Source organism: Haliotis asinina, chromosome 13 (assembly GCF_037392515.1).
Source record: "Haliotis asinina isolate JCU_RB_2024 chromosome 13, JCU_Hal_asi_v2, whole genome shotgun sequence".
NCBI classification, from domain to species: Eukaryota; Metazoa; Mollusca; class Gastropoda; order Lepetellida; family Haliotidae; genus Haliotis; species Haliotis asinina.
This window is the reverse complement of record NC_090292.1, coordinates 31536298-31561619: the sequence shown is the minus strand read 5'-3', so window position 1 is coordinate 31561619 and position 25322 is coordinate 31536298. Positions and strand designations below refer to the sequence as shown.

General features: G+C 36.9%; 1 protein-coding gene across 50 annotated transcripts in view; it reads right to left on the bottom strand.

Moving 5' to 3' along the window:
• The window catches only part of LOC137259308 (transcription factor 12-like), a 148295-nt gene that overhangs the window by 100384 nt on the left and 22589 nt on the right, over positions 1 to 25322 (bottom strand). For all 50 annotated transcript variants that reach the window (XM_067796962.1, XM_067796982.1, XM_067796979.1 and 47 more), the window contains one exon: positions 13804 to 13891. In XM_067796962.1, coding sequence (XP_067653063.1) covers positions 13804 to 13891 — 88 coding nt within the window. The remainder of the gene's footprint in view (positions 1 to 13803; positions 13892 to 25322) is intronic.

The window sequence follows — 25322 nt, the reverse complement described above, 5'->3', positions numbered from 1 at the left end:
ACAACAAAAAACAACTATGATGTGGTGTCAGGTGTGGTTCAATCAGCCACAGAAGATGAACCTACTGTCAACCTATATCAGAAATCAATATAACATGTATAGGCAATTGGGGAAGGAACATGAAGTTCTTGAGTTGGGATTTTTCCACTTATGTCAAAATTTATTCTATACATGTATTATCATCTACTTACGACCTGCTATATATTAATTACAATTTGCCATATATTACTTTTCTGTAATTTATCAATTATCATCCGCTATATATTCCTTATCATCTGCTATATGTTACTTATCTGCTATAAATTACTTATGTTATATATTAATTATTATCTGCTATATATTCCTTATCATCTGCTATATGTTACTTATCTGCTATAAATTACTTATGTTATATATTCCTTATCATCTGCTATATATTCCTTATCATCTGCTATATGTTACTTATCTGCTATAAATTACTTATGTTATATATTAATTATTATCTGCTATATATTCCTTATCATCTGCTATATGTTACTTATCTGCTATAAATTACTTATGTTATATATTAATTATTATCTGCTATATATTCCTTATCATCTGCTATATGTTACTTATCTGCTATAAATTACTTATGTTATATATTAATTATTATCTGCTATATATTCCTTATCATCTGCTATATGTTACTTATCTGCTATAAATTACTTATGTTATATATTAATTATTATCTGCTATATATTCCTTATCATCTGCTATATGTTACTTATCTGCTATAAATTACTTATGTTATATATTAATTATTATCTGCTATATATTCCTTATCATCTGCTATATGTTACTTATCTGCTATAAATTACTTATGTTATATATTAATTATTATCTGCTATATATTCCTTATCATCTGCTATATGTTACTTATCTGCTATAAATTACTTATGATATATATTAATTATCTGCTATATATTCCTTATCATCTGCTATGTATTACTTATCTTCTATGAATTACTTACGTTATGTATTAATTATCATTTGCCATATATTACTATTATTACTATTACTTACCTGTTACATATTACTTATCATCTTCTTTGTATCATCTCCTGTCTCCTAATTATCATTTGGTACATATTACTTACTATCAGAGAGCGTGTAGAATAATGTGGAACTTAAACGGAAAAGTTAGTGTAGTTTCTTACTTGAAACTAACATCACATAAATTCATCAACGACATCGAGAACTAAGGTGACTTCATCTTCATTAGAACAATGAAAATAACAGAATGTTTGTTGCAGTTTTTAGGGAAATCATGAAAACTCATTTCACCATTATCCACACCCCCATCAATATGTTATCACTGAATGATTATCAGGAAAACAGACTACACAAAATACAGCATGATAACAAAACCCTGCCAACATCAACAATTAATTCATCATTAACACCATGGTTTAAAACATAAGTGAATATGCCTCTATGCCAGATATAGCAATATCCCTGTTCCTCCATGGGATGCTATGCTGTAAATATAATATCTTCATGGAATGCTATGCAATAAATATAATATATACGCTATCCACGAAATATCCCACATGAACTTCAAAATTCCTTGAAGTGAATCAAACTAGATCCTTCATCTTGTTGAGGGAATGCTTTAACTACACGGCTACCCACCATCCCAGTCCCAATCACGAATATCCAGCTGCACCACCATTTCTTCAGCCAGCATTCCCCAACCGTATCATGACCCAAATTCAAAACTACTTGTGAGCCTACAGCAGATATATGCATTTTCGGTCTTATCTAACCCGCACTCTTTGCCACAACAGCTGCAGGTGAGCTGTTTACACAACAAATGTCCGAACTGATTTGCCAACAGTAGGGCCTGCAGAATGACCCACTGGGTCTGCTTATCTGGCAGGTGCTTGTTCCCGCAGCAAGTGGCCAGACAGCTGTAGTAGCCACACTCTGGTCTGTCCAGACACCTGGGACCCAGATGCTGGACTAGAGGGGCCCTTACTCCCTGATAGACACTAGCAGGTGCTAGGCAATACACTATTTACTGCATGGCATAGCATGTGCTGATATGAGCCATAGCGCATAGCTGTGCAGATTGTTGTGATACGGGGTGGAACTGTTTAGTCCTTAACACCCATCTTGCTATTTCTATCACTGCTGATCTGATTGGTGAGGAAGTGCTGTCTTATCACACACAGAAGGGGAGAGCTTCTTGCCTTGGGAGTGAGATAATCACTTTAGAATCCCCCTGCGTGATATGGGTGATACAGCATACACATTAAGCACAAATCTTATTAACACTTCCTTTTCTTTCATTTATCTTGATCACGAGTGTTTAGGTGGGAATTAAAACTGAAAAATATCGAAACATCATTTTCCACTTATATATATCAAAATGGTAGAAATATATCACCAATGATTTCTAATATTGTCATAAAATATTTCCATAAAGGAACAGTCACAACAGAAGAGATCAACATTCTCATTTTTTGTTTCGCTTATTCATGTTCAGGCTGGCACAAAAACAACTAAATATTACAATGCCACCCTTTTCACAATTACTAACCTTATTTATACTAAACCCAGATACCATTTCTAATATACACAATGAGCATATACGTGAGACTTGTTTCTCAACAAAAAGGCTGACATTCTCACTGAGCATCATTTCCAAATGCCATTCAAAGACTTGATATACAATTCTTGCACCTATTACAGTGTAGTCATTGACACATTTCTGCCCCGTTTAAATGCCACCACTGAAAGTTAAGGTCTGCTGCTGCCACCAGTGCTGGATAAAACTTTGGCTGCCACTAACGTAGTCACTGAAGTCTGCTACCACCAGTTCTGGTGAAAACGTCTGCAGCCACGCTGCTAGTGAAGATATCTCCTATCACAGTTCTGGTCTAGATGTCTGCTGCCACTAGGGTAGTCATAGACGTCTCCTGCCACTAGGGTAGTCATAGACATCTCCTGCCACTAGCGTTGTCATAGACGTCTGCTCCCACTAGAGCTGGCCTACATGTCTGCTGCCACAAGTTCTGGTGAAGATGTCTGCTGGAACAAGTTCTGGTGAAGATGTCTGCTGCCACTAGGATAGTCACAGACGTCTGCAATTACTATGGTGGTCATAGACGTCTGCTGCCACAGTTCTGGTTAGCAGCAACGCAGCAGCATCTGACACAGCTGGTTTTCTTCTCCTGCGCTAGCCCCTCCACCTGGGGCCGATCTGACCCATATCTATCACCAAGCTGAAGCACAGATTACACAGCTCACACAGGCCAAGGGAAGATACATTTTGTTGCAGGATAGAAGATGGAGGTCGCACAGGACAAGGAAAATACTTTTAGTTGCTGTCAGGACGATAGTGCCTTGCACAGGGAAATGGAAGATGGTACTTGTTGCAGGACAGAAGACAGAGTCTGCATGGGCCAATAGAAGGGAGTTTCTGTTGCAGGAAGTGTTTGCACAAGGCAATGCATGAAGATATCTGTTTCAGGACTGATAAAAGGGAAGATACTTTTTGCAGCAGGATGGAAGACAGAACTTGCTGCAGCAGAGAAGACAAGGAACCCAAGACAGACCAGTGCACTTAGAGGACAGAAAACAATCTGTTTGGAAACGAAACAATGTCTTCCATATGAACAGCCAACACTACCTGGACTGTTTGGGTTTAAATAACACGACTCATATGAAATTTTGAAAGATTTGTCACATAAATACAGCCAATGCAACTTCATACAATTAGAAACTTAAACCAAAGAATAGTGTGGAGAGTTTCAAGAATATATTAACCATTCAAACAATTTCATTTCCTGGGTGATTATCTATTGGTTTTTAAGGTCCTTTGATGTCCTGACCTAAACTGTTCTTCATGGAAGCATTTATTCACACAAAAACAAACCATTTGCATTCTCTGTGTAAGACAACGATTGTATATATAACTGCACTTATGACACAGATTTTTATGTCTGCTTCTATTCAACAAACCTGGTTTTCATAATATTTAAATAGAATGGCAGATTTGATTGTCCCTTTCAGTGGTGTTGTGGTAAGTGTATAAATGCTATAACACACCAGCCAGCAGTTGAATACTGCTTTATAAAAATGTACATATTATTTATTTCTATCACATTCCAGCAAGTGAATAGGATAATCCTAAAATAAAAAGAATAACATTTTCAAAATCGGCATTTAACCTACAGTCATTGTAGTGGTGGCCCTATAGGAGAATTTACTATATTTAAACCAGGTCTTCTTGTCGTTCTTTTAAGCTGAAGTAAAGCAGTCGGAAGTCTGTGTTGCTAATAAACATCTGTAGCCAGCCTGGTAGACTGTGCGTCCTGCTCCAACATATGGCACAATATCCTCAGGCAAATGACTGGGTAACGTCAACACACAGGGAAACCTACACTTTCCAGTAAACTGGGACATTCAAGCAAAACGGTTTCCCAGAGAAACTTAACAAAACTAAAATGCTGAAAATTGTATTTACAACTATTTACAACTTTTTTTTTAAAGAAATAAAAACAAGGCTGGGGCAAAACTAGAAGTCACTCATTTGCAAACTGAAAATTTTATGTTCTTGAATATCTTAACAATTTCTTGAACATTTAAATAGCACCAATGGTTAAATTTTTGTATCTGTTTAGAAGCTGACATCATTTGACATGTCTAAAACCATACTTGAAGACACAAGTGCTCAAAAGTAAATACTCCTTTTACCTGTTATCTTAATGATAATAATCACATTGTTATGACATCCTACAAACTTAATGGTAGTACCCATTTCAACAGCATTTTCTTTAACAGTTAACAATTTCTCGAACATGGTACAACTGGTTGAATATAATCAATACCCATTTTACAGTTACAATCTCAAAAGCATTTCTGATAACAGTTTGAAATATGACAATTTCTCATACAATGATTGAGGAAGCATGTGCACAAATCTGTCTATAATCTGCATAATAATTATAATAAATATCATCCCATCTCATCCTTCAGGGTACCCATTTGTACTGCCAAGAACAGAAGAGACTTCAGTTAAGTCTCTGACAAATTTGCTGCAGCCAATGAGAAAGTCAGTATGGTTTTATGCTGTTTTTGGCAATATTCCAAAAATGTCACGGCCAGGGACCCCAGGAATTGGGAATTGAACCCGATGTCTTTGACTTGGTAAGCCACTGCATTACCCACTAGGCTACTCTACAGCCCCTTCACTAATTTGAACAAATACATATGAGAATAAGCACAACCTGATGATGGCCATCTCTGAATCCCAACATTAGGAGGCAGGAAAACACCATAATTCTTGAAAAAGCAGTAACAAATTAGGATCTGATATTTAAGTTCAACAAAATTGTGATCTAAATCTTGCCCAAAAAAGAACATCCAGCCATGCAGCCGTGTACTTTAGCATAAATGATACTTAAACGAAACACCACCAAGCGGCAATAAATATCTAGATGTGGAATAATTCCCCAGATAACATTCCCATTTCCTCCAAATTTACCACACTGCAAGCTGCCACAGAATATAGGAGCTAAATCCCAGTATCATCCTGGCAATCGGCCAATGACAGCGTGTGTAACATATCAGGCATGTGCTTTGGATGAGATAGTGCAGATGCAGCGAGTGCCTCTACACCATTCAAAAACACCTGGCTACAAAAACTGCAGGACAAATGGGAAGAGAATTAGGTGGCTACACATGTTATTGATCCTCATTGGTGGCAACAGTAGCAGCTAGCAGTAATTAACCAATCAAACTGACTGTACTTTATGACTTGGGCCCACCCATGGTATAATAGTGAATACTGACCATGTTTGGAATATTACTGGAATGTTGGTGGCTGGAAGGACCACACAACCAAAATAAACAGTTAAACAGGAGCAGCCATGTCACTCTGGAGTGGGATGAGTGACACGAGAGGCTGTGGACTGACATCATCGGTTTATACACCACCACAATCTGACATATTAACTGGGAAAACAACAGTCGAGGTGAAAAGATCATAATTATGGCAACATAACAATCTCTCTGCACATAACTGATTGCCAACTCAATAACCCTTATCAGGCCTCCACAAATCCATTAGGGGGACAGCTAATTTCACACAACTGCTGTCAGGAAATATGACTGTAGTGAAAACAAAATCTGTCCAGGCTAATGGTTGATTGTATGAGCAAAATCCTACCAAAGGAGTAAGTGAGTATGGTTTTATACTGCATTTAGCAATATTCCAGCAATATCATGGAGGGGACACCAGAAATGGACTTCACCTAATGCAACCATGTTGGGAATTAAACATACGTCTTTCACGTGATGAGCGAATGTTTTAACCATTGGATAGCCTATCGCCAGACTCTTGTACACTGCAGTTAGCAGTTTCAGTGTACAAGACCAAACCTGGAAAGGGAAACCAATGGTTGAGAAACATCACCAAATTCCACAGTATGAATTTAAGTCGGATTAGGAAAAGCAATGGTCGATAGAATGACAACTTGCAGCAAGATACGATGATGAAAAATTTGAAAGCTCATTGAAGTCACCTCACACAGCTCGGAAAATGAACCTGAGGCACTGGTGAATCCATCCTTGGGGCACGTAATCTCAGGCAAGTAAACACTCACCAGACCACACCCAAAAAAGTCAGCCATCATTTATCAAGAAGAAAACTCCTCTGAACTCTTAATGGACTAGGCTACCTCCCATTGCCCAGTGTATAAATCCTATAACGCTCCAGCCAGCAAGAGACTACTCCTTCATATTCCTCCAAGGCAACCAGCCTTGATAGATAGTTTACAAGAAACAAGTCAAACCAGCCAACAACCCAACAGGACTATTTTTATATGTATGATGACAAGAAGAAAGTAAATATCACAGGTAAATCATCGCCTTGGGTTATTTTAGGATATGTCTAAAAAAAACATCATTCTGGTTCATCAGGACATATTTTGAGTTTTGAAGAAATTTCTCAACATTTCACAAAGTAACAAAGTAATGGCATATATATCATAAACCCTTTTAAACAAACTCAAGGAACAAGATGTCCGACCAAGCTGTTGGTAGCAAACTGGTTCTCCATGACCAGAATCTTTCATTTAAAAAAATGACTAAAGTTGCAGCATAGACATTGCAGCATCTGTAAAGACATACAAGGTCGGGGTCGCTCATGAGAAAATCTTTTCCTTAATCTGAGCAATGGGATTTTCAGAAGAAATCCTTAGATATTTCTACCTTATTACATAGTGTAAGCATGCATAAGTAATAGGAATTCCTTCCATGTTAAAAATTTTTAAGGGTTATTTTGTATTTCAATGGGTAAAAATCCCCAAATCCCTACCCAAAGTGATCTCTGCAAGCTAGAAGTTGCATCAAAGTGCAGCAATGAAATAACAATGGGGTTAAAATCTGTGTCAACTGCTTTCCCAGAAAATGTATGGGACAAAGCTACCAAACAATAACATAAACAATAACACAAACAAAAAATATTTTCCCAGTCTAACATTGTTTGATTTCACTCGACAGTAATCAGTTCCTGTTAATCAGTGTTATAGTACACGGATCTCCTAGACAACATGATTTACAAAAGCAGGTGCCTCACACACAGTGCCACCTGTGTTCCTGATGTGATAACAGCCCATATGTAACAGGTGACAGCTTCCAGTCATTGGAACCAGCCAATCAGGTCAGGCCTCAGAATGGAACCAACCAATGAGAGGAGAGAATTTCTCCTGGTCGTGGGATATGTACCAGAATACAATGCTTTCTTTCATCACAGGTGGCATACCAAACAAACTGTTCAGACTCAACATGTGTTCCAAAACCACATTACATATTAACAGATGAACAATGACACAGTTGACATAACAAAAACCAGCTGACAGCAATAAACAGTCATTTTCAAACGCATATGCGGATCATGGTTGAATTTTAACGTGCAGTTCTAAATACAATATATAGCTTAACACGAGCTAAAAAAAAGGCACACTTAATGATATTTGATTGCAAAAAACATCAACCTCATATTTGTGGTTAAATTGACAACCATTTACAAAAGAAACTTTTGTTAATAAGGGCTTTAGCAACATTCTGGCAATTTTGTCATGGGGTACATTCAACATTAAAGTCTAGGCCCCAGTTTCCTTCAAAACAATACAATTTACCATTTAATGGCCAAGAAAAATATAATTACATATTAAACACCACTAAGACTGTTCAGAATTCAAACAGAATTCAAAAATTTAAAATTAAGAAAAAAAAACCCAACTTGCTTAGCCCGAATGATATTTCCCTACCTGCAACTGTTAAATGTCTGAAGACTTAAACATGAAAAATATCAATTGTTCCTTCCAACATCAAAACAGACGTCTCCTCTGATGGTGATGGTAAACTTAAATAAACTTAAATAAATCTAAAGAAGAGACCAGGCATATTTTTCTTTAATTATTCAAAAAGAACTATCAATTTCTGTCATTGTCAACTTTTCCACAAACACACCCTGCAGGAACAATTAATGACAAAACTGATCATTAAATATTAATATTGTTTGACCTGATAATTCCCGCCTCTGTAACAAGCCAGTGCAGCTTCATCAACGACCGTCCCTTCATCGCAGATCACAGTGTCAGATGACTAATACTGATTATACCATCACAATTGATGCCGATATTAAATATTCATTAAGAATGTTCACCGTTTCTACAAGAATTCACAAAATGACATGCACCAATCAAATTGGCAGAATTCGGGGCATTATCAATTGATTAATTCTGAATGTTGTTATTTTTCATAGTGGACATTGTCTAATATTCAGAGAACAAGGAAACATTATAAAACACTAAACAGGCAGTGTTTGATAAAATACAAAAGCTGTTACTTTGTGGAAAACTGGAAATGGGTTTTACATGGCATTCACACTTATTGCTGAATGCAGCTTGTCCTGATTATCATATTGATATTATCATATTAATATAATATTATATAATATATATATATATATATATGATATATATATAATATATAATATATTATCATATCAACATTATCATAATATGTGATTATGAAAAAATAAATAATAAATAGCAAAGAAGGTTGACAACTATTCTATCCTTTCAAAATTTCATAGCTATATTTCATGCAGATATGAAATGAAATCCAAGCTTATCCAATTTGCTGTTTGAAACCGTAAGTGGATAAGTAAGGTACAATTATTGGACTACCCGAAATATAAACTAGCTTGTCCTGGGTGTCAGGTGAGATATTCCCTCTATTTGACCTCATATCTGAAACAACTAACAGTGACCTGCAGATACAAATCCTTTAGTTTCCGCATGTTTTCTTGAGTAGCACTCTTTGCATGATGTATGACCAAAGGGGGACCCATCCCTGCCATAGTCTACAGCCCACAGGGCTCAGACAGGTAACCTGCACAGTGTGTGAGCTAATTCACCAGGCTAGCATATACAGCGAACTTGGAGGTGTCGTGATCGAGCCCACCTGTGACCAGGTGTGAAAACCTTACAGCCACCTTTGTGTGCAGACTCTTTCTGCATTGTTAGAGTCCTCAGTGTACCGTACACAAATCAGTGCACTTAAAAGAACCCACGAATCTGTTGATAGATGACCAGATGCAGTCTAAGTAAACTTATCCTCAGTACTTTTCGATACACTCCACTACTGAGTCTAACAAAACCTTATGGGAGGTCACATCAGGTAACCTTTGAGATTGACCAATCAGAACACAGCTTTCAAAATCGCAAAAGTGGAACAATTTATCTCGAAAAGGTTCGTATCCAAACAATTCCCAATGCTATTTAATGTATGCTCGCTTCCGGGTGATGAACACGGCATACATGCAGCCATGACAACGGTGAGTAAACAGTCGCTGAAAATGGTGTTTTGGGCAATATTCAAGGATGTCATCTTGCGGAAATATTAGCTAATGGTAACAATGTTAACAGAAACCCCAAAGCGTGTATACTGCAGGTCAAATAATTGTGTTATATGCAGATTTTTGCTTGTGGAGAAGTTCTGTGTCAGTGACCTGAATATTCTTAAAGTCGCTCCGATCCCTAAATAGTAGCTGTTGTCTGATTGGTTAAACCTATGACCATCTCGCGTTTGATTGGACGGTCATAGATTGCTCAAAGGTTACCTGGCGCGACCTTCTACTAGGTTTTGTTAGACTCAGTGGTGGAGTGTAACGAATAACGCTGACACTAAGTTTACTTAGACTGATGTGACGGTTCAATAGTCGCAAAGACGGAAGCGAGACCACTCTCAAGCATTCACGTGGAGTGTAACGAATAACGCTGACACTAAGTTTACTTAGATTGCTACCTAGTTGCGCATACAGCAATATACAGTAAATGAGGACAACTACAGTGACTACACTTCACCCAGATATGACAGGGTACCTCGTTGGGATGTATAAGCCACACAGTAGGCTGCAAGAGGTGTATGTTCCCCAGGGGGTTGAGACTTTAATTATAATATTGGAAATAATTCTTGAATCACTAATGTACTACTGGACAGTGGCACTAGTAAAATCACTTGACCTGATAATTTTTCCACTATACCAGCCAATTTTCTTGTTGATAATTTAAATAAACAACATAATTAACAGTGGAATGTTCACTGGACACATTTACAGCATGATATACAAATTAGCTTGCCCGACAGAAAAAAACAGTAGACTGGGTTATATCCACCCTTGGACATCCAATGATCGGTGGGAAAAACAAAGTGTCTTTGAGCAGTTGTACTGCATACTGGATATGTTTAGTATAATAATATAGCAATACCCGGAACATGGGTAATGAGTTGGATCCGGGTATCTGTCTCAATACCCACACACATTATGAACATGCGGCTAAGAGATTAATAATGTAGTAGGTTATTCTTACATGATCAAAAGGTTGTATAGCTAACTGTTTTGAACATAATTCATGGTTATAATAAACTTGGAATTTTAGCCTTCGAGATGTAGAATATATTGTCACTTCCTACAAAGTTGATGTCGGGAAGTAATGTAATGTGTATCCGGGTAGGGTAGGGTAATAGAGGGTGGGGTACCGTTTAGAACGTTTGGGTCTGTCCAAGCTCTAACAGACTAGGTACTGATACACGTAAAGCAGGCAAATCATTACCGACCTCAACAAATAGGTATAACATCCCGACATCAACAACATCAGGCAGTTAAGAAGAAATATTTTTAACTGGCCTTAAACAAATGGAATTCTCAAGCTAATCACCTGACATCATTAAACATATATTTATTTGCATATATGAACCGGAAAAGGGTGCAATATAATCGAGTAAGACAAGACAGGATCTTTATCGGCTAATCCAAAAGAAGCAATTGAGTGTAAGTCACGCTCAATTCCCTACCTCGGCCCGGCAAATAACTCAAGACCTTAAACAAATACAGTGAGATTTATGTATTTACACAGATTTCAGGTAAATCATCAATTTCTTTGTATCCATGGCAACGACATTGGCAGCACCTGAGAAACACCCCATAAAAGGTGGTTGAAGAAGAGTGCGTTCAAGTCTACAACAGCCAATAAACAATGTTCAGGGGATAATATAGAATATGTTCCAAACTGGGGCTCAGCAATTCCCAGTATCGGCTGGTGCCAGGTTGATGGGAAAGAATCATTGGCCAGATTTTCTTGGATGAATATCTTCCATATTCTTTGGATGATAGCGACATTTTCAGCAACCTAATTGTGTTCCAACATGCTGCTTACAGGAGGGTCAGAGCTCCATGCATACATGCATAAAAGCATAAAATACACTGACAATATGATCATTACCAAATTGTGATGCATACGAGCATGCATGAAAATTAATAACAACCTCATGTAAAATACTGCACGTAATTACCCAATAAACAGCTAACATACCTATAATTCCCTTCTCATGTGTATTTTTGGATCAAAAGGTACTATTACATATACTTATTTCACTACATTGAGTGAGTGAGTGAGTGAGTGAGTGAGTGAGTGAGTGAGTGAGTGAGTGAAGTATAAGCCACTTTTTAGCAATATTTCAGCAATATCACAGTTGATGACACCAGAAATGAGCTTCACATATTATACCTGTCTGGGGAATCAAACCTGGGTCTCTGGTTTGACAGCCGAACACTTACCAATAGTCTATCCAACTGGCTTTCCACTATAGTGAGTGACGTATGGATGATGGGCATCTTGTCTCATAGTTTAATTGAAAAGTCTATGTCACTGATGACAGTTTACGAGTTTTACCAAGAATCATACCAAGAGTTACAGACCCTGACATAACACACTTTGATAATAAGGGTTTTACAGAAATGAATGCTCACTGATAATAATACCCAACAGACAGGAACACAGGGAGTCAAGATAAGTGAAAACTTCGAGAAGCTATTAATACCCAGTGTGAATGATAATTTTTTAGTAGTTTGTCTGTCTGATCCAGACTTGACTACGCGCAGATCACTGCCATATGGCTAGAATATTGCTGTGTGACGTGTTAACAAAACATCAAACCAAACCGAATGGTCACTGGTTCTTGAAGTTATGTGACAACCTGGTCTGTGATAACATTTCGCATCTCCTGATGTAAATGTTTTCATTGAAAAGATGACAGGCATGGATGACAAATCTTTCAGGTCTGGTGTGTGAATGGTTGTAGATACATTGGACTGCATTCTCCAAATATCGAAATGTTAATGTTTGTTTAAAGAGGGCGACACCTTGATAGGGAGATAACTTGATATCAACCCATCTGATCTGTTATCATTTGTAATTTACCGAATGACTATAACTTGATGCCTGATTAACTGTTAGTGTGGAAGGAAGTCGTTTCATACAGATCTGATAAAAAACATTCAGAGTTGAAAGTGAACGAATACTTGGTTGGATTTCTGGCTCAAAGTCTCTTTCCACCTTGGTACTTTTTTTAATTATCCTTAAATGGGTCTGTTTGGTATCACACCTGATGTTGAATCTATATTTACCAGAGTAAGACAGTGGAAAAAACACCTGATCTCAATTCTAGATGTAATATCAGACAATGAGAAACGCATGACCTCAACTCTTGATCTCCTACCAGAGAAACAAAGACAGAACACCTGATCTAAAGTCTACCAGAGAAACAATCAGATATATACCTGACCTCAAGTCTAGATCACCTACCAGACGGACAATGTGAGAAACACCTGATTTCAAGTCTTAATGAGACATACAGCTGAGCTCAAATCTAGATCTCCTACCAGAGAGACAATGTGAGATACACCTGACCTCGAATCTAGATCTCCTGCTAGAAAGTCAAACTATCTAGAGGTGGGATACACCTAACAGGTCACACCTAATCTCTTTTCTAACACAACCAGTGAGACAGTGAGTGAGTGAGGCAGTGGAGTTCAGAAGCACCTTGACCAGTATTCCAGCTAGACTCTGTAAGCTTGGTAGGGTAGGAAAGCCTACAGCCCATAGCGATATGGCCTCAAAAACGTAAGACTTTGATGATGTTGACAACGTAGATAAAGTCATGACAAACCTCAGAACAACATCAGATATCACAAAGTTTAGACCTCAAAGTTTAAAAATGCCACCAATGTAAATCCAAGATTTCCTATTAAACACTTCAACAATGCAAGTGTTCGTTCCATCTTGTTTTTTCAACAGAAGTGTTTTACTCCGAAAATTATGAGATTTCACCTGGGTAAATCAGCAAACATGACAAGGATCATGTGGGCTGGAACAATGAATCAGTGCACTATGTCAGACTAAATTACAACTGCAGCAGACTTACCGCCTTTGTACCCTGGGTACATAGTAGATTCCGGAGGTGGATTTGGGCCATTTTTCATTGGTTGACCAGGAACAGGTGGGGAAAACATCTGTAAAAGGAAAAACTCCATGAAAAATCAACAAATACAGAAAAATCCACAGCCTTGTATGCCAAGAGTAAATTCAGAGACAAATCATTTCTATGAATCCACAGGAAAGGTTCTTTAACTGAAAAAATATCATAATCATATTTGCTTAGTAAATGTCATTCAACCATAATCGTCAAAGCAATCATGGTAATGACACTTGAGCTTACTAAGTTCACAAAGAGAAAATGGAGTACCATTCACCATCTGTATCCATGTAGCTTCGAACCTGGTCTGTGGTGACAGGAATGGGAACAACTCCTACAGTGATAACTCACAACCCATACTAAACAGAAGCCAACAATCCTTGCCTTTCTGCCACGCCCTACAAAGGGAGACAACTATCTACGGAGGTGTCTTAACTTTTCTTCCAGACATATCGAACATACACCCATAATATGCTTGGCATACACTAAAACAAGTCATTACCCAAATCAAATTATACTTTCTCTCCGAAGACGCATTTAAGTTGTTTTTTTCAAAACTCAATACCTTCATGATTGGTAATGTTGAGCAGTATCAACTTATCTTGACTAATCCAATCTTCGAGAGACTGGAGGGATGCAATCATGGTTCATTTATTATTAACTGATAAAATTAATGAATGATTTTGCAATTGCTTCTGCATGAAGTCACAAATCGGCAATAAACGTCCGCAAGATCACAAGTGATAAAATGGTAAAAGGCGAACGGTCATAACAAAAATAAGACTTGGTGTAGAATTTTGATTATGCTATTTACACGTTTGAACTCAAAACCTCTCAATAATCGCAGTTTCAATTATCGCCATTCAATACGACGAAACAAAATAATTTTCAAATTACCAGATCTCATTTTCGGGCCGAAAATCAATTTGTCCATCGCCCATGCTTTCACTACCATAAACTGGTTCTAACAGCACTGTTAATTGGGGGCTTCCAGCATTGATCATCTCAATGCTCCCCGACGCTCGCGCTTGCAGGCGGATTTCGCGATTAGCTTTAACTTGTCAATTCAGCCAATAAACGTCTTTGATCTAAGACTTTGACAGTGAAACCAAATCGGCAGACAACTTTGTGTAGTATTCCCACTTTTAGTATTTCCGTCTGGAAATTATTTGTTTTCTTCCCCTCGGAAGGACAAAGCAAATACAACAAGTAGACCTGCAAACAATAGTGACGATTTCAGGAAGAATATGATCGTTTTAAGATATTTCAGTCTGATAAGTCGAGATTTCTCAACAGATTCCTACACAATTCAAACATCACTTTTATTTACATGACCAAGATTACAAAATGAGTTTTCAAAAGATGAGTGTTGCTGCATATTCTGTTGACAGACAATGTATTTCTGTGATGTAATGATGCTTGGTCAATGTCGAAGTACTGCCCAAATTGCACTGACAATGAAGTAATATGTGAAGTCGGCAGTCTGATGTTGACTTCATTTCAGCAGAGCTGGACCCAGTGGCTTTAGTTCAAAGCTATATTCTGCTTGCAGTGAAAATGTGCTGATGAATTTCAAACTGAATTTTAAACAAAAAGATAAAGTGAATAATGTGAAATTAAGATTGCAAATCTTCATAATTTTACCTCGGCAATTGAACATTTAGATCTCAGAATTGTATTCAACGTAGGATAAAAGTTGTTTAACAAACGATCATAAGATTCAAATCGCTGTTCTTGCTTTGAGTTACAAGGGGGTAAAAATTTTGTAAACTGAATATGTGAGTGACTGCCCTTAGCAATATGAGGACCTAGGTTTAAAGAAAATTTAAGTTGCCTATATAGAGTGAGTGACGTACACTTATTTGAGCAATGTAACGAGGACAACCAAAACTATTCTATGTACCTGCAAAGGGAATCAAACTGGACTATTCATCCAACAAGCAAATTCTCCAACCACATGTCTACCTACAAACAAGTTGAAAACACCTGGACTTGTCTAGGTTTCTGCCCCTATCTTGTTTTGTTACTCCCATTTGTTTTTCAATATGATTGTTTTCGTATTTTCCTACATCTTCATAAGTAGAAAACAGAATAATATCTGAAGCCCATTTTTAGCGATAAAAAAAAAAAAAAAAAAAAAAAAAAAAAAGTACTCACCAAACCAATTTCACGATTAATGAATTCTGGATCATACAATGAAACATTATTGCATTATTAAACACATATTGCCAGGTGATAATTAGGTGATAATTAGAACACTTACACTGCTGTCAGACTTTCCTATGGTATAATTTACCTAGGTAAAATATCAAATATACACAACCTATTATGTATCACCAATCATGAATCAGTTAGGTCTTACATCCAATTAAGCATCATATATCATATGGCATATAAACAGTGCATGGGAATGAGGGCAAATTAATCAGCAGTCCTAACGCTGATGTTTTTCCTTCAAACACGCCAACCAACAAACTACCAAACTTAGGATTCATGATTCTGTCAAATTATATTTAGTCACAGTGCCGGACACAAGCAATGGTCTTCACACATTGATTACATGATGCCATTTAGAGAGTGGTCAAATGCAGTATATGTCATATTTGAGATTTCACTTTCTCAGTAGAGAAAGTCGCGGTGGCTGAGCAAGTTAGGTGGCTGACTTTGTGTGTTGGCGATTAGGTGCCTGACTCTGAGGGTGCGGGTTCAAATCCCGGATGGGACTCAACCACAAAAGTACTAGAATTTGTACTTTACTAAGAAAGTGAAATCCCAAATATGACATATATTGTCTTCACACATTGTATATATGTTTGGAATTGAACACGGATCTTTGGCAAGAAGACCTAACGCTTTAACAACTAGACTACACTACCACTCCAAAAATCAAGCTAGACAACGCTGTTATTGATGTCACAGACAATGTCCCCTGAATATAATGAAAGGTGTTGAGTCTACAAGCACCATTTGCAATTAGGTTTATCATTATCAAACTGACATTCCAAACTGAACTTTTGTTTGACGTGAACAGTCTTCCTTGACTAGCTCCAGACTTGAAATGAGTACACCAGACACAAATTCCGACCAAACTCTCTGACAACTCCATAAGCAAAAGAAACACTTCAGTTTGGATAGCTGGAGACATAATTTAAGAATTTGTTCACATACACCACATTCTTATTCATCAGTAAAAGTATGAGTATTTTTTCTTAGGAATTAAAATCTAATTACACACTAACTCTCTTAATATGACCAGACCACTTTTATTTCTTGTCTTTACGGACCTCTGTCCTAGTAAAACCTAAGAGTAGGAAGACAAACAAAAAGTTATAAAACATTCCTCCTAGACAAAAATGTAATGGATAACAAGTTATTGATGATGACATTTCATCGCATGCCTTACATCGTTCAGCTGATAATGAAACAAGAAATAGGCCTTCAACTTGGTTACAACAAAAAAATAGTTGACTAAAAATGTTTCAGGTCGTTGTCTTCTTCCAACTTCAAAAAGTTGGTGTGTGGTTTAACATCACACTCAGCAATATTCCAGCTATATGCTGGTCATCTGTAAATAATCAAGTCAGGACTAGACAATCCAGTGACACTTATTGTATTGACACTGACAAAAGCATCTCGAAAGACGTTCCCATAAAATCAAGTAACAACTCGAATATCCAAGAAGGAGTTGTTTGTCTGAAATACCTACAGAGATACATTGAGCTCTGACACAAATTTCCTTCCATTCTTATTTGTCACATTACCGCACGTACTGAGCCTATCTAAATAAAGAAAGTAGGTGAACTTCACCAAGGACCAGGCAGCCATTGTTTTCACGCCTAAGTATATTTCTACCTCACGATGGGAGAGCTCCTCAGAGGACCTGGGCAGCTTTTGTTGTGACCCACAAGTACATTTCTACCTTAAAATGGGAGAGTTCCAAAGCAGACCAAGGCAGCCATTGTTATGACCTGGGAGCACATTTCAACCTCACAATTGGAAAGTCCCCCACCTTAGAAAGCTGTTACAAGGAGGGTCAAGGGTCAAAGGAGGGTTACTCAAGAAGGACCAAGGATGTTTTTGACAGGGACCAACCATGCATGAAGCAATGGGGGGTCAACTTCATATTTCACTCATACAATAATATCTTACATTTTCATGCGGTCCTGACTAAAACTTGCCTGATTTTATAATCCCTAATACCTGTAAACACGAAAATACAAACATTCCTTTCCTTCTTGTTTTACTTCTAACATACTGGATTGCTATGAACATTCATACTTCACATGAATCATATCTACAAGCACTTACAAACACGGGCAACAACAAATAAAGATGTGTGTGGGGGGGTGAGAGAGAGTGCATGTGCGCGCACACACACAAGTTTGAATGAAAGTTTTTTTTTTGCATGAATGAGTTTAGCTTACGGCACACTCAGCTACATTCCAGCTATATGAGGACAGTCCTCAAATCAAGTCTGGACCAGACAATCCAGTGATCAACAGCAAGAGCAATGACTACACAATTGGGCTACAATGACAAGTCAACAAGTCAGCTTGCCTTACATGATTTTGTCAGTTGCCTCTTATAAGAAGTAATATTTATTTAAAAAAAAAAAAAATTGAAAAAAACCAAAAAAAAAAAAACCAACAAAACATAAAAGGAACCCTAACGTTTGTCCAGTACTGGTTAAACTAATTTAATTTTTGTATGATTTTCAATAGACTAATTCCATGCTAAAAAGTTATAATATGAAATCTATAAAAACAAATTTAGACATAGAATTTCTTTCACACACTATTTCTAGACTTGTCAAATCATTCTAAACTTGTACTGAATTCAACTTAAATTTTGTTGTTGGGTGTCTGGAGGACAAATCTAGATTTTAATGTGTAAACTAAACAATTCTTAACATGTGGGCACTTACTGCAGCAAATACAGTAAATACGTGATCTAATATCTAGAAGTTGATGTAATTCTAACTTAGTCACTGAAAGATCATAGACACGGTTGAATGGAATCAACATTAAGATTTATTGTAAACTTAGCCAATATAAAAATGACCATTTAAAATAAAGAAGAAAATGGAAAATGCAGATTGTGTTCCATACATCAAAGTCATAAAGTCGACAAACTGCCTCATATGTTGGTAAGATGTCAGATGAAACAAAAGTGCACCAACCCTTTATAAAGATTCAACACAACACTCATCTTTAAATCATTATTCAACACCATGTTGAATTATGTCAATATCGAGGACCAATGAAAATGTCTTTCAGTTTGACAAAAGAGCCCTGGTTCACATGATCAGGACTGACAAACTTGTTTTGTAGGGTATTTCAAACCTTGACCTCTTCCCATCAAAACCTAAGTTGTGTTTACCATATTATACCCACAGACAAGTTCCAGGGAGCAATTTGGAGAAAAACAGCAGCCATTAATGGCATTCCTCAACATACTCAGGATACCTCAAAAGAGAACCTTACGTTGAATCAAATCTGGAAAGTTTGAGTCTTAAGAGGAACAAATAATTTGGCCATCGCATCATCCACACCTAGTCAGAAGCAGTGGGATGGCCTAGTGGTTAAAGCGTTCGCTTGCCACACCAAAGACCCAGGTTTGATTCCCCACTTAGGCACAATGTGTGAAGCCCATTTCTGAAGTTGATATTGCTGGAATATTGCTAAGAGCAACATAAAACTGAACTCACTCACTATTGCTGATGAAACAGTATACAGTTCTTTCTATTGACATACGTTACACTTACACCATCTGAGCAATATGCTACACATTATACTTAGACATGTTGCATTAAATTTATACCTCCTGTCTGATATATATACTGTATATCTAATTTACTTCATCTGGAAGATACATAAAATTTACACCTTCTAAACAGCACATCAAATAAACACCCTTTGTGCATTACACATTTCACAAACCAAAAAAATTGATAAAAATCAAGCTGTTTCTATCGTATTTTCAAAAATAGAAATAAAAAACAAAACAACTCCCCCACCCCACTCCAAACAACAATTTTGCCTTAAATTGCATATCACCCTTGACAAAGCCACACACAGCTAAAACTCAACAAGCATTCAATCATTCCAATTTCTGCCAAATTTGCATTAATATGTTATTCAACCAATGAATCACTCTTAAGATAGTTTTACATCCTCTTATCCCTTACCCTCCCCCTACCTATGTTGACCCCCCTCATCACTCATCAGCTCCCCTTCCCCATTCAACCCCCCTCCCTCCCCCAGGATAAATATGCACACCTGCAAAAGTAGGGCATCGTGTGAAGCGGCTCAGTCCCTGGTAGACAGTGTCAATATCCCTGTATACCCCATCACTCAGAGGCTATCTTACAATATAGACATACTTTACATTTTAAATCACAAAATCTGTCAACTATCACAGTTTTATGGCCTTTTTAGGATCTGACATAGATAAGTTATTTCGTGCTAATTTAAGAGTAATCCATGTTTTTATTCCATGGGTTTTAGTCCAGCCAGGTGTAACACTCTGGATCATCTGTATGAAATGATTTTCTGTGCTTACATTTGACAAACCAACAATTACACGTGCAATGCAAAGCTTATTTCAACCTCTTGTATTTAATAAAAACCTGCTCTGTGGTCAATATCTGGAACCAATTCTGCAACAAATGTCAAAGAGAATTACCAGACTGGAATTATATAACCTCTGTAAAGGAACTTCAGCAAATGCAAGGCCTTCCTAACATCTTCAAGTTGTTTTATCAAATGTAAGGCCTTCCTAACATCTTCAAGTTGTTTTATCAAATGTAAGGCCTTCCTAACATCTTCAAGTTGTTTTATCAAATGTAAGGCCTTCCTAACATCTTCAAGTTGTTTTATCAAATGTAAGGTCTTCCTAACATCTTCAAGTTGTTTTATCAAATGTAAGGCCTTCCTAACATCTTCAAGTTGTTTTATCAAATGTAAGGTCTTTTAAACATGTTCATGGAGTTTTATCAAATGTAAGGCCTTCCTAACATCTTCAAGTTGTTTTATCAAATGTAAGGCCTTCCTAACATCTTCAAGTTGTTTTATCAAATGTAAGGTCTTTTAAACATGTTCATGGAGTTTTATCAAATGTAAGGCCTGTACATGTTCTAAGAATTCCTTTCATAAGGTTTTTTCAACATGCTCAAGGAATTTAGAAAATATACTGAATTTTCTGAGGCGATATTAATTTGAGGACCTTCCAAGTCTGGACTGGCAAATTCAAAAACTTTCAAAACCTGCATGACTGCTGTACAAGACATCTACTAATCTAACTGCTAATTTTATATTCATATATATGAATATTTCGGGCTTAAAAGTCAGTGACCGATAATGATGGAGATATACATAGTGTATGCAGACAGAACTGACTCCAAGAGCTAACCAATGAGTGAGTGAGTGAGTGAGTGAGTGAGTGAGTGAGTGAGTGAGTGAGTGAGTGAGTGAGTGAGTGAGTGAGTGAGTGAGTGAGTGAGTGAGTGTGGCCTTTTATGGCAAGCACGGGTTGCTGAAGACCTATTCTACCCTGGATCTTCATGGCTACAGAACAGAGATCCTTCTACAAGAATAATACAGTGGAAGCTGTGTAAACAGACACTCACTGGGAGTAAAGGAATAATCCTGTTTAGTCGAAGTGCTGGTTTGTAGAGCTGATGGTAAATGTACTTGCCATGGGTGGGGCTGAAATTGTATGCCGGTGTTGACAACTTGCCGGATTGGACAGATGCCGGTTTTGACAGCTTCCACTCTAGTGCTTAACATGTAACTGATGCACTGCACAGCCAACCAGTATGAAATATTCATAAACTTAATAACACAATGAAACTCTTCAAGAGCATCTTAAACCAAATACAAAATTCTTACCAATAAAGTCTTGGATTTTCAAATTTTAAACATAACAGCAAACCATAAAAACAAATACTCAAACATACTCAACAAATCTATACTGTTTGCTCTGTTCTTCCTTCAAAGCACACCCTGGTTGTGGGACAAACATGTAACAGGTGTTGAAGAGACAAGAAAAATATTCATTCAATGAAAATTTATCTACACTGACGACAGCATGGCTATTTCAGAAACTCTACATAATATCCAACTCCCAAAGACTCGTTTTCCTGGATCCAAAGTTAATAATGGCAGAAAAAATATATATTTGGGATAAAACATAGACATTCGCCAGTTTACATCTCCATGGAGATGTACGACTCTCTCTGTGGTACTGGTTCATAAGATTTCGATTAGGGTTTTTTTAATGTTCATATTGTATATATTCTATTTAAATGTCTATATTATAACTATATTCTATTCAAAAGACATGTGAATTTCTTTGTATATCACAGAATTAAAACATACCCATCTAAAGTGGAGCATTACTATCACCACAGACACGAAAAGCTTTATGTGACGAGGGGAGGAATGCAAGGTAGATACTGAGTCAATAACAATATACACCGCTTCTTCATGTTACCATGGGTGTCATATATAAAACAAGCATTTGTACTCATGCTTAAACGTTCAAAACTAAAACATTTATTAGAAACAAGAAGTTATTCATGAAGTGAGTGAGTTCAGCGTTACGTTGTTTTCAGCAATATTCCAGCTATATGGCAGCGGTGTGTAAAGCCGAGCCTGGACCAGACAACCCAGTGATTAACAGCATCAGCATTGATCTGTGCAACTGGGAACCAAATGACATGTCAACCAGGTCAGCAAGCCTGACCACCCAATCCCGTGCGTTGCCTCTAACGACAAGCGCAGCCTCCTTTCAGTTATTCATGAAACATACTGACACATAGAGCATCAATATAAGATATCACTGCAGCGTTCCATGTACTAGTGTGTATTTAATTAATAACTGTTTCTACCAGTTTTAACATTTAAGCATTATTACAAAGATTCATGTTCATATTTGACACCCACAGAGATGCCACCCTTCAAGTGTTGCAAATATACTGAACAAAAAATAGATATATATGTACATTTTGGAATCGTATAATGATCAATTTATTCTTTGACAATCTGATGAAATATCAATCATTAAAATACCAATATCTCTAAATTATTTTGTCCAGTATAGTATTTTCAATGACAGAAAATCATTGACTAAATGCTCAACTTCATGATGGCTTCTGAGAAAGGCAATATGGCACTTAACAAGTGTGAAGCTTTAACATACCTCTAACAGTAGATTTCCAAATCGTTCCATGCAATGATTCCAGTTCAAATATGTCATTAAATTTCATGAATGGAAGTGAAGTCCGAAAATGTATTCAATCAGCAAAAATAGATGTTTTAGTCAGCATATCAGAATTTTAATGAATTTTCTCCAAATTTCACAGAATTTCTAGTGCAATCATATTTACACAATTTGAGGCTAAAATTTGTAGCAACACAATAAAATCTCAGAGGCTGGTATCTCAGGATGTCACCACAGCAAGAAAACAGTAAAGGAAAAGGTGTTCGCAACATTTTTTGAGCAGGATAGATATTCTCTAATCTGATATCTCTATCAGCCTCTTGGTGTCTCAGTATTTATCAAAGCAAGGAGAGTCTCACTTCATATTTGGCATTCCATATTTGCCGTTTATGAACCTGCTCCAATAAGCCCTGAGAGGAACAACTTTCAGATCTCTCTATATGTAATCTTTTAAGTACCCCAACATCAAACATTTTCATGAATGGCTATATTTTCAAACAATATTTCTTTGACAGCAAACAACGGCATAGATATGTAATGAAAAACTCTGACATTTATTGAAAAAGTTTCAATATCATAATCACGTGAGACAACAAACCCTGGAACTCAGTGAAACGAGCAAACGTTTTAACTACTTACCTTACTTATTAAACTAAGGATTAAGGACTCTCTGGATTCCTTTCCCTCAAGGGATATATAATGAATAGTCACCGGTAGATACCATCTGATATCCTACATCTACTTAACATCGAAGTAATAAACAAGGCTTAAGGAAAGCTCAACTTGAGGCAAAATCCACGTTTGGTATCTCACTCTGTAAAAACAGGACAGTCTGATTTGAAACAGAAAATATATTTATCGATGCCTCAAAAATTTGAAGACAACAAGATTCTTTCATATTTCTATGCTTAATCTTACAGATTAAAGCTAATTTTAAGTGAGTGAGTTTTAGGTTTTACTCCACTTTTCAAAATATTCCAGCAATATAAAGGCAGGGGATCCCAAAAATGGGTTTCACATATCGTACCCATACGTTGAATCAACCCTGGGCCTTTAGTGTGACAAGCAAATACTTTAACCATTCAGCTAACCAACCAGTCCCATACTACTACTTATACAAGACCTGGATGGTTCTTAATTTTTTAAACTGCAACAAATGCCCATAATTAAACAAGGATATATCAAAGCTAATCTTGAAGGTTCGCATCGTCACGCCCAGGTAGGCAGTCTTAGTGTACAGGTAGGCAGAGCATGAAGGACGAGACAAGCTAACGACACAGGTGACACATTGCTTGGTGTTCTCTGACAAGCCTTGTGGCTACATTAGCGCACCTGTGTTCTGTCCAGCACCACGTACGACAATCGCTCCTTCCTCAATCACAACATCTCTTACCTCATTGAAAGGATAAAATAAACTTTATACAGATATTCTTGTATCAGACTGACAAATAAATATACCGAAAGTTCTATTTCACAAAAACTCACATTAACTCTAAAACTAATAAGGAAAATATCTCCATAAAATACAAATCTATTGTTTCATCATACTGCAAGTCTAAGAACGTAAAACAATTCTGAAATTAACAAGTTCAGTTACTTATTCCAAAACTGTTTCTTGAAAATTCTGACTCAACAGATGAAACACTCCTTTAAATTTTACACATTCGCCTTCCTGTTCCACACATGCATTATGTCATGAATGGATTTTTTAACGACTGTTAGTCCAAAAATCATTACGTTATTACTTATTAAGCAGCCAGGCACAGACCTCAACATGCTGCACAGCTCATATTACAAATATCTGAAATATTTATTCACTTAAATGGTCTTACAAATCTGACCTGCTGACATCACACCTGTGTTGCTATACCTGTCATTCAATCTTCAGGTATTCATTCGTGTACAGGTGCACGATTAAGACTTTAACCATAAACCTGATATTCAAGTAAGATGCGATGACAAGACAGAAATTCATTCCCCACATAAAGTTATCCACTATTTCTTTTAGTCACTCAACATTAAATCACTAAATGACAGGTATTTTAACAAAATATTTCATATTTAAAAAGTCTAGGTTTGATTTCCTGGTATGAACAATCATACCTGTAGATTAAACCAAATTATGACTACACAAATCAAATTTGTGAAAGAGAGAGAAAAGTGATGCTGCTAATGTACAAGAGCATTAAAGTAAATAAAATGACTGTCTATATGACAGCAATTTTCTTTTGTTCTTGAGGTATAAG